Source organism: Canis lupus, chromosome 27 (assembly GCF_011100685.1).
Source record: "Canis lupus familiaris isolate Mischka breed German Shepherd chromosome 27, alternate assembly UU_Cfam_GSD_1.0, whole genome shotgun sequence".
Lineage (NCBI taxonomy): Eukaryota > Metazoa > Chordata > Mammalia > Carnivora > Canidae > Canis > Canis lupus.
Window position 1 is genome coordinate 28,306,769 of NC_049248.1, and position 11,507 is coordinate 28,318,275.

Consider the following 11,507-nt stretch of genomic DNA (forward strand, 5'->3'; position numbering starts at 1 on the left):
TCAATTACTCTTTTTTACTGAAATAGAAAAAAATCATAAAATTCATTTGAATCTACCAAAAACTCTAAATATACAAAGCCATTTTGAGAAAGAACAAAGCTGCAAGCATCACACTTCCTGATTTCAAACTATATTGCAAAGCTATAGTGATTAAAACACTATGGCACTAGAATAAAAAGAAACATACTAACCAATGGGAAAGAATAGAGAGGCCAGAAATTTCCCTACACATGTATGGTCAAATGATCTTCAACATGAAGGCCAAGTATACACAACAGGGAAAAGATGGTCTCAACAGTTTGGGAAAATAACCACATACAAAAGAATTAACCTGGACCCTTACCTTACACTGTATACAAAAATCTACTTAAAATGATAACGATTTAAATGTAAGGCCTGAAACTGTAAAACTTCCAGAAGAAAAACAGGGGAGGGGCGCCTGAGTAGCTCAGTCAGGCAAGCATCACTTCGGCTCAAGTCATGGTCCAGGGATAGAGCCACATGGGCTCCCTGCTCAGCGAGGAGCCTACTTCTCCCTCTCCCTCTGCCTGCTACTCCCTCTGCTTGTGCTCTCTCTCTCTGTCAAATAAATAAATAAAATCTTTTTTTAAAAAAATGGAAAAGAAAAAAGAAAAGCAGGTGAAAAACTTTATGAAGTTAGACTTAGCAATGATTTTTTAAAATATGACACCAAGAGTACAAACAATAAAAATAAAATTGGGTAACTGAGACAACATCAAACTAAAAACCTCTGCACAGCAAAGGAAGTAATCAACAGAGTGAAAAGGCAACCTATGGAATAGAAGAAAATATTTGCAAAGCCTGTATGTGATGTGTTACTAATATACAAAATACACACGAAACTCCTACAACTCAAGGTAAAAAAAAAAAAAAAAAAAAAAAGATGAAAAAATGGGCAAAGGGCTTGAGCAGACATTTCTCCAATAAAGACTCAGCCATCAAAAGGAATGAAATCTTGCCATTTGTGACAACATGGATGGACCTAGAGACTTAGTATTATGGACTTAGTATTATGCTAAGTGAAAGAAGTCAGAGAAAGATGAATACCATATGACTTCATTTATATGTGGAATTTAAAAAACAAAACAACCAAACAGAACAAAACAGAAACTGACTCAGATACAGGAAATGAATAATTGGTAATTAGTTCCAGGGGGTGGGGGTAGAGTGAGCAAAATAGGTGAAAGGCATTAAGTACAAACTTCCAGTTATAAAATAAGTAAATCATGGAGATGTAATGTACAGCCTAGGGAATATAGTCAATCATATTATAACAAATTTTTATAGTGACAGATGGTAACTAGACTTATAGTGGGAACCATTTTATAATTTATAAAAACACCAAATCACTATGGTATACATCTGAAACTAACAGGATACTGTATGTCAATTATACTTTTAAAAAAAAGAGAGACATACAAATGGCCAATAGGCACATGAAAAGATGCTTAACATCACTAATCACCAGAGAAATGCAAAGCAAAACCTCAATGAGTTATCACCTCTGTCACACCAATTAAGCTGTTTTTTATGGAAAATAATAATGATAATAACAAGTGTTGGCAAGGATGTGAAAAACCAGAATCATTAGACACTATCCGTGGGGATGTAAAAAGTACAGCCTCTATGGAGAACAGTATGGCGATTCCTCAAAAAGTTAAAAATACAATTACCTTATAATCCAGCAATCCTACTTCTGGTTATCAATCCAAAACAATTGAAATCAGGATCTTGAAGAGATATATGCACTGCCAAGTTCACTGCAGCAATATTCACAGTAACTAAGACATGAACACAACCTAACTGCCTATGATCAGATGAAGGGATTTTAAAAAGCAGCATATACATACAACGAAGTATTATTCAGCCTTAAAAAAGGAAATCCTGTCATATACAACATGGATGGAGGTAGAGGACATTATGCTAAGTGAAATAAGCCAGTCACAGGACAAATACTGCATGATTATATTTAGATAACGTATCTAAAATAGTCAAATTCATAGAAACAGAGAGTAGAATGACAGCTGTCAAGGGCAGGGGGAAGGGGAGCCCAGAGCGTTGCTGTCCAGCAGGTATATGGTTCCAATTACACAAGAGGAATGAGCGCCACAGATCTGCTGCTGTACAACATTTTGCCTGCAGTTAATAATCTTTTATTGTGCTCTTAAGATTTTTAAGTGGCAAATCTCATGTTAAGTGTTCTTACCACAAAAAAAATAATTTAAAATGATCTTGAATTCTCAGATTTTTTTTTAAGATTTTATTTATTTATTCATGAGAGACACAGAGAGAGAGAGAGAGAGAGGCAGAGACACAGGCAGAGGGAGAAGCAGGCTCCATGCAGGGAGCCCGATGTGGGACTCGATCCCGGGTCTCCAGGATCACACCCTGGGCCAAAGGCAGTGCTAAACCGCTGAGCCACCCAGGGATCCCTAAATTCTCAGACTTTTTTATTCAAACAAGCCTAACTTAAGATATACTTAGAAGTGTGTATATATATTTAAAAGGCTACTTTAACTTTATTTTCTACCTAAACTACCTAAACTACCTAAAGTAAAAATCATAATGACATATTCTATATAAGGTGCCTAGGCCAATGTTTGGTTCACACTGAGTAGTTACTAAACGTGGTTTTCTGTCCTTCCTTGCAACATCTTTAGAGTTGTGTGGGTCTAACATCAGTGCCGTCCCTTATACGTGCCCCTCTTCATGCTGCTGCACAAGAAGACCCAGTGTGGAGAAAGCTTCCGGGTCTTATTTTAATCCACACCTGTGAACCCAGAAACATGAGCTTTTTCTTTCTGAAGAGATATCTCCCCCTTTCCAATTAGTGTTGCTCTCTAGATTTGCAACTCAATCCGCTCAAAAAAAAAAAAAAAAATTATCTTACATTTATCTTACATAGCCAGTGAGATAAGATATACAAAGAGAAAAAAAAAAGATATACAAAGAGCAATAGTTTTAGACACCAATCTGCATTTTGTAACCAATGAGTACACAGTGAGCAGTTGGCCCCTCCCTGCAACTCTCCTTCCCCCTTCCCCCCTTACCCTAAATCCTTGCTAACATGCTTGCATCATTGTCTACTTCCTTCCCCATTCCTCTCTTTTCTCTCCCTGCCATCTCCAGCATGAATGAAAAAAAAACATTTTAGAAAGTGAAGAAGTGAAAACATCTTCCCCACCTTCCACCAAGTGGGCACAGGCATTTGGCCCTGGCTTTAAAAATTAAAATAAAAAAGATTTATTTATTTGACAGAGAGAGCAGGAGCTCACAAGCAGGGGGAGCCAAAGAGGGAGAGGGAGAAGCAGCTCTTGGGGGAGCAGAGAGCCTGATGGATGCGGGGCTCCATCCCAGGATCCTGGGATCATGACCTGAGCTGAAGGCAGCCGCTTAACTGACTGAGCCACCCATCCAGGCGCCCTGGCCCTGACCTTTTAAAATGGAAAATGCTCACATCCAGTTGGTCTCCACGGCTGTTACAAGCCAAGCACAGCTCATGCTGTGAGCTTCCACACCTGAAACGAACCATCTTCCCTCCCTGTTAAAAATGAATAAGCAGATCAATCTAGAAGATGAACATATATATTTGTACCATCTGAGATTTTAAGAAACATTTGGAAAACTGAGAAACTCCGTCATTAGCTGAGGTTATCTTTCAGCCAAAAAAACCAAAACCACTTTCCAAAGAGACAAATGTTTCTAAAATACTCTCTTCAGAGTCAAATGTGCAATTTCCTCGCCCTCTTTTAAAACACTGAATTTTCAATGGAAGAATTAAGTCAAAAGGCCATGAATTACCGCCAACTGCTAGGGTTTCCTTTCCTAAGTCATCACAGCCACCTGTCAAGAAACCTTGGCCTCCTGGCCAGAGGCGAGCTTTTCAAGCTGCCTATCCCGTCTCGAATGACCATCACCATAAAGACGGGTTCATATTACACCCACTGCAAAAGGCTTAAAATACGGATGATACTGAACCAATATTATTTCAAGTTTCTGTCCGGCGCACTGTAAGCTTTAATGCTGAGCCAAATTACAAGGGGTTGAGTCAGGCTCGCGGTGTAGACGACCGCGCTCAGGCAAAGCCCCTCCTCTCCTCCTCTTCCGCGTGAAGCAAGCCCTCTTTTAAATTCAAGAAAATACTCCACCCTACAAAAACCTGGCGTTCGCTCGGTTCCCTTTACACTTTATTCACACCAGAAATGCTGAATCATGACTCTGAGGGTTGTAAAACAAAAACTATTTCGACTGGGACACCAGGATCCCCGGAGGATCCCACGCTTCTGCAATCCTTTGCTTTGCATCTTTTAAAATCGAAATCGCGAGCCCCTCCGCAGACCTGCAGACTGGAAAGGCTCGGGGAGCAGCCGAAGGGTGCAGGTCGGTGGGGGGGGGGGGGGGGATGCGCTCCCTCCGCGCCGCCTCCCCAAAACCCGGGAGCCCCGGCAGCGCAGGGCTCTCGCCTCCGGTCCCCCCGATCGCGACCCCACAGGGGGCTCATCCTCTCGCCCCCAGCAAGGCTGCCCTAAAGCCTTCGGGAAACCCCCAACTTGGAAGCATCCTCACCGCAGCCTCGCGTCCGGGACTCCGGCGCCCGCACGCTCGCGCCTGGCCGGGCCGGGCATCTCCGGGCATCTCCGGGCATCTCCGGGCATCTCGGGGCATCCCGGGGCATCCCGGGGCATCCCGGGGCGCGCGAGCATCTCCCCCCGGCCCGGCCTCGCTCGAGAGCGCGGCCCGCCCGCAGCGCGGACTCTTGACAAAGTCGATCCCAACTCGCAGCCCGCGCCCCGCCAGCCGCCCCGGGCGCCCGGGGACCCCGAGCAGCGCGGCGGGGACGGCGGCAGAGCGAGGCGCGGAGGCGCACGGGCCGCAGGAGGAGAGACGAGCGCCCCCCCTCCAGCCGGTCCCGCAACTTCTCCCCTCGCTCGGGCCGCGGGGTCGGGGGCCGGGGGCCGGGGGCCGGGGCCGGGGGCCGGGGGCCGGGGGCGGTGAGAAACGGCGGCCCGAGCGCGGGGGACCGACTCACTTGAAGGTGAGGACGCAGAGCGGCCGGTAGGACTTGTGGCTGGTGTTCTCGGCCATGCCCTTGCCCCAGAAGTCGTTGCTGAAGATGCTCCAGCGGAGCGGGGCGCCGGGCCGCACGTCGGGGTTGTTCACGATCGCCCACACGTCGTCGTGCACGAACTCGCCCCGCAGCGAGCGGCCGTAGCACAGGCAGCTCGCCCCGGCCAGCAGCGCCGCGGCCCCGACCCGCGCCAGTCCGCAGCCCGGCCGCCGGGAGGGCGCGCGGTCCCCGCCGGTCACCACCATCGTGCCGCCGCCGCCACCGCTGCCCTGGCCGCTCCCGGGCGCCTGGCATCCTCCCCGGAGGGGGGCTCGGGCATGGTGCGGCGGCGCTGCACCGCCGCCGGCGCCCCGCGCTCCGCCGCCGCCTGCGCCGCCGAGTTGGCCCCGCCGCAAATAAACAGCCGCCCCCCGCCCCCCGCCTCCCGCCTCCCGCCTCCCGCGGCCGCCGCCGCCGCCTCCTCCGCGCCACTGCGCATGCCCCGCTCGCTCCCGCCTCCGCCCGCCCCGCGCCATCCCCGGACCCGGGCCGCCCGGCCGGCGCGCAGGTGGAGCGGGGCCGCGGCGCGGGGCGCCCGGGAGGCGGACGCGGGGCCCCGGGGTCCCGCCTGGCGCCCCCCCGCCCCGCTCCTCCGCGGGCGCCCCCGGGCCGGGGCAGGGCGGGCCGAGCAGGTGCGCACCCCACGCGCGCCCGAGGAGAGTGGCGGCCGCGTCCCGGGAAGTCTGCAGCCTGGGCGTCGGGGGGCCGCGGGGGACCCCGAGCTGCCGAAGCCCCGTCCCGGCTCCGCCCGGGGTCTGCCCCCGCCCTGCGCGGGGGCTTCGGGGGCGCCCCTTGCTCTGCTCGCACCTCGCCGACGGCCCGGGGTCGGGGTCGGGGTCGGGGTCGGGGTCGGGGTCCGGGCTGCGCCCTGGGCTGGCTCCTGAAACATTTCTTCTCGTTTGAAACTCTTTTAAGACGATCCAGGAGATGCTGAGCAAATTACTTTTTTCTTCCCACCTAAATGGATCACTTGGGTCTGATTATTATTTCCTGGGCTGTGGGCGTGTTGGAACTGTTCCTACTAAGTCAATACCACTTGGGGAAAAAAGAAGAAAGAGTGAAAGAGAAAGAGAGAAAGAAATAAGGGGAGAGAGGGAGAGAGAAGAAAGAAAAGAAAGAAGAAAGAAAGAAGAAAGAAAGAAAGAAGAAAGAAAGAAAGAAAGAAAGAATACAAGAAAGACAGAAACGACTCGACGCACGCGCTTCCCTCCCTCCCCTAACCCCACTTGCTGGATGAGATCACCCCCATCACACATAACCCTCCCGCACCTCCCCCATACGCCACTCCCTCCCGCTCCCTCCCCCTCCCACATCCCTCCCTCCCTCCTCCCTCCCTCCTTCCCTCCCCTTCCCTCCTCCTCACTCCCTCCTCCCCCCCTCCTTCCATTCTCTTCCTTCCCTACTCCTCCCTCCCCCACTCCGGTCTTCCCCCTCCCCACCCAATCACAACCGCACACATCCCAGAAAGAAAGAAAGAAAGAAAAAAAATAATCTCCCAATCTCCCCATTTTTCTGAAAAGTTATTTTCTTTTTAAAAAAATACTAATTATATATGTAAATAAGGTAGGTATCTCAGAATGATGATTACTAGAATTTCTCCAGGTTCGAAAAGTCTGTTAACTCTTTGAGACCCATCGTAAATTTCCATTGCTATGTGTTATTGAAGTTACCTGGAATGTGACACATCCAAAGAAGAACGTAAAGTACGAAATTTGCCATATATTCCCATCCTTCGAAGATTCTTAAAAGGTTTCATTGATTTTTTTTTAAGTAAAATAAAAGGCAGAAATTGTTCTTGTACTGAGCATTTGTGTGACTCTTTAGCACATCAATTTTTTTTTTTTTTTTTAATTTTAAGATGTATCTGAGCATTTGAAAACTCAGTGAATGAAGACAAACGTATTCCAGGTCAAGATGCATTTCATCCACTTCACTTTGCTTTTTGGTGACTTGAAAGTCAGTGACTTGCAAACTGAAACGGAGAAAGCCAAGCATCGATGTTTATCCTTACCTCAAAACTTTTTGACCCATGATAGCTTTAATATCCAGCCCCCACACACACCTGCATCTACCATCTTCCCCACAGAACACACTACAGCCTTTCCTCTTTGCCTGCCCCTCACTTTAATAGAAATATATTAAGAGTATATTTGTGCTACAATGTGCTAAGTACTGGGCTGGATAAACAAAGCAGCCCAAAGTGTGACTGTGTGGGGTGTGTGTGAGGGGTTAACACAATCAATGTCAAACTTTCTAAGTTGACTTTTGACTAAGACAGTGAAATTGCCTTTGCTGAAATGATAGATTTAATAAGCCAATATATATCAATCCTTACCTATCATCAATAGAGGCTTCCTTGAAACAGTGCCTTAATCCCAAAGAATGACTAATAATAGAGTTTTACAGAGACCTTACTCCCTCCAATTACCCTTAAAGTGCCCAGGTAGGAGTATAGTCCTGCCCATCCCCTTCTTATATGAGTTCTTTTCCTTTTTAGGTGCAGAGTTATCAGAGTTCTCCATGACAATGGAGAAAAGAGAAGGATGAGAGCTGAACTCCAAAAAGACATTGGAAGAGTAAAGGGAAAGAGATAAAGGAAACATCTAAGTAGGGTTCCAGGTTTCTGCGCTAGATTTCCTTAGGTTTTCCTCTACATTCAGCGGCATTTCCAGCCTATTTAGTTCGGATGATAAATTTGGGATGGATTCACTTTAACATAGTGAGATTCCTTAAAAGTCCTCTCAAGCATGAACCAGTAAGTAAATTTTTTTTTTAAATTAAACAATTCCTTTGCAGTCCCATCACTTCCTAATTCAATATTGTTCTGTGTTACAGGAAAACAGTAGAAAAATGGTGATGTCAGAGATGGGTTTACATTGATATGCCAAGTCCATCATCCCCTCTGCTTCTCTCTTAAGGTATAAAGCACTCATCTTGGCTAATAAAGGGGCCCAAAAGGAAATGAGATTTTATTCCTGTTGCTTAGTCTCTGATTATTTTTAAAGGATTTATAATTAGAGCAATACTACCTAAGACGTCTTTTGTCCACTCAGAGCAATTTAAAACATAAATTATTACAGAAGTGCTTCTCTGAGAGTCATACAGATTAAGTCACTCATGCAAATTAAAAGGGACCACAGTCCTTAAAGAAATTAGGACACAACTAAAAATAAATCAAGGATAAGTAGGTATTTTAATAAAACAAATTTCAAATTACTGCCCACTGTGCTTTTTCAGCCTAATATACATCCTGTTCAGGTACACCCTTAATAAAGGAACAAATGCAGTGTTACAGAGTCAGGAATCAAAAAAAAGGAATTGATAATTTACATTAAAATAAATTTTTGAAAAAAATAAAAATAAATGTTTGTGGTTTAGTTATTTAAGTATTACATGCTCCTGAAGAAAATACAGCAAAATAGGAAGGAAAAAAAACAAGAAAACAAGAAAATTAAAATATACTTATACTTATCCTACCACCTGGGCCTAGGCAACATGCACTTTAAGAAGTTGGCCAGCATGAGGCTGGACAAATGTGGGACAGTCTGAGGTGTCCTGTGGTCTGAGAACTGGCTGTGCCCAGGTCTGTCCCAGGGCTGCTAGCAATGACAGTCGCAGAAGCAGCAGCCCCTGGAGAGAGGAAGGGTTCCTCATGGCCATAAACTGGCTTCCACACCTGTCTCCAGAATGTATCTCTGTGAATTCTGCCCAGAATTAAAATTAAAGAATATCCAAAAAAATTATCTGTGATCCTGCACTTGCTGTCTCTCAGGCAATAAACTTTGTCAGCAAGTTACTACAAGATAAAAGCATATATGTGTACATGAAGATAAAGCATAGCAAGTACTTACTAGACTCCTTCAAAGAGTTTAGAATCTCTGGTTTGAAAGCTGCTGCAGCATTGCAAAGCAAATATCCACAGTCTTAGAAACAGACATTACATTTTAAGATTATTGTATACAAAAGAAAAAAAGGTATTTTTCATACAAATGAAATTTTAATTACCTATATTTTTATTTTTACACTTTAATTATATACAAATGAAAAAGCCACTTTTCTTTTCTTGTACAACCTCCACAATTTATGGGAAATGTCAGGAAGAAAACCCGCTAAAATACCCTGTATCGATTTACATTTAAAATTAAACTCAAGCTTACAACAAACTAATTTGTATGAAGACTTAAAATTTTTTAGAAAAATTATCCCATCAGAATCATTAGCTCTAGAAGTACTGTGATTTATATTTTGAATAATTTCTCAGAAATTTATCCTAATGTCACAGCCTATAAAATACTCTTTAACAGGGGCACCAGGGTGGCTCAGTGGTTGAGCGTAGGCCTTTGGCTCAGGTCCTGATCCTGGGGTCCTGGGATTGAGTCCTGCACTGGATTCCCTGCATGGAGCCTGCTTCTCCCTCTATGACTCTGCCTCTCTCTCTCTCTGTGTCTCTCATGAATAAATAAATAAAATAATAAATAAATAAAACACTCTTTAACAGTTCTAGTACAAGTTGCTTCAACAGAAAAATGCTTCTGAAAATTAAAATGCATTCAGAAAAAGTCCTGATTCGTAGCATTTGTTTAACTTCATGGTGTAAATATTCTCACCATGGTCAATTTCATGCTACCAACATGACGTCACTGAATGCGGAGATGAGAAGAGAAGCATAGTAGGATAATATACATAATTCTCACCAGACAGATACAGGAGATAGGGATAGGATCAAGAGCATATTGATAGATCTAGTAAAATTATTTTACTAGATGATGAGTTTTGAACATTTATTATCTTTGTGACTGAATCTATATGTTTATATAACTAAATTTTTTATAACAGTTATGTTTAACAACCAGCTTACAAAACTCCTATATATTTAATAATCAGTTTTTGTGAACTAATATGAATTGACTGGCACACTCTCAGATGAAATAGGGTTGGTCATTATTAGTATCATAATTTTGAATTTGAGGCATAAGTATGGGCAGAGGCAAAGGGATAACTATACTTGTGTAGTGAAGAGTTAGCCTTACCTAAAGAGAGTCCTGGCCTTTGCCTTAGCTACTGGGAGATAATCTTTAGGCTCCTGGAATTTCCTGCCTAACAGAATTGTCTTTGTTTGCCTAGGGCTTTGGCCACCGGACAGTCTAACAATGTAGTTTATGACAGGAACTTTGGGTTACACAGTATCAGCTCTGACTTCTGGGAGATCTGGCCACTAAAGATCTTAGCCTGATCCCTGGGAGGGGTTGACGAACAAGGTCAGCCATGTGGACAGTATGTGATGAGCCCCATGGGGTAACAACTCTGGACACCAAAGGCCCAAGTCAGCTTCCCTGGTTTGGCAATACTCTGGACATATTATCACACATTAATGCCAGGATGGAGACATGTCCTTGACTTCATGGAGAGAAGACAACAGGCATGCTGTGTTTGGTACTTTTGCCTGGACTCCGTTCTTAGGCACTTCTTTCCTTGGCTGATTTTCATCTGTATCCTTTTTCTGTAATAATCCTTCACTGTGAGTGTAACAGTTTTCAGTGAACTCTATAAATCCTTCCAGAAAATTCTCAAAACAGGGTGGTTGGGGAACGCCCTAAACTTTCAATTGGTGTCAGATGTGGGGGCACTCTTGTGGAAACTGGCCCAAATGCTCCTTAATGCTATTTTTCTACTTTAAAATTTTTCTGTTTCTTAAAAAATCTTTTAAGAAACAGGATAGCTATCCCCCAAGAAGAATGGAAGAAATAATAGGCATCCCCAAAGCTGTTACACTAAATTTTCTTCTTTTTCTCTACTTAAAGTCTTCAGGAAAGGCTACAAAAATAAAGCTAAGGGATCCCTGGGTGGCGCAGCGGTTTGGCGCCTGCCTTTGGCCCAGGGCGCGATCCTGGAGACCCAGGATCGAATCCCATATCAGGCTCCCGGTGCATGGAGCCTGCTTCTCCCTCTGCCTGTGTCTCTGCCTCTCTCTCTCTCTCTGTGTGTGACTATCATAAATAAACAAAAATTAAAAATAAAATAAAATAAAATAAAGCTAAGCTAAAAGAAAGAAGGAAGGAAGAAGGAAGGAAGGAAGGAAGGAAGGAGGAAGGAAGGAAGGAAGGAAGGAAGGAAGGAAGGAAGGAAGGAAGGAAGGAAGGAAAGAAGGAAGGAAAGGAAGGGAGGGAGGGAGAAAGGGGAGAGGGAAGAAAGGAAAGAGGGTAGGAAAGAAGGAAGATTGGGAGAGAGGTAAAAAAAGTAAAAGGAAAATTGTGAAAACGTAGAGCCAGGGGTGCTTGGGTGGCTCATTTGGTTGGGCATTTGCCTTCGACTCTGGTCCATGATCCCAGGGTCCTGAAATCAAGCCCCATGTATGGCTCTCTGCTTAGCAGGGAGTCTG

The 11,507-nt window shown here is 45.1% G+C and overlaps 1 protein-coding gene and 1 long non-coding RNA gene across 2 annotated transcripts in view; one reads left to right on the top strand and one right to left on the bottom strand.

Annotated features, from left to right (window-relative positions):
• The window catches only part of TMTC1 (transmembrane O-mannosyltransferase targeting cadherins 1), a 269,996-nt gene extending 264,662 nt beyond the window's left edge, over nt 1-5,334 (bottom strand). The window contains exon 1 of the mRNA XM_038577170.1: nt 5,051-5,334. Coding sequence (XP_038433098.1) covers nt 5,051-5,334 — 284 coding nt within the window. The remainder of the gene's footprint in view (nt 1-5,050) is intronic.
• LOC102156172 lies at nt 4,172-9,100 on the top strand. The gene is made up of 3 exons (XR_005380007.1): nt 4,172-4,401; nt 7,626-7,883; nt 7,964-9,100. It is a non-coding gene; the product is annotated as an uncharacterized LOC102156172 (long non-coding RNA).
• The last annotated feature ends 2,407 nt before the right edge of the window (nt 9,101-11,507 follow it).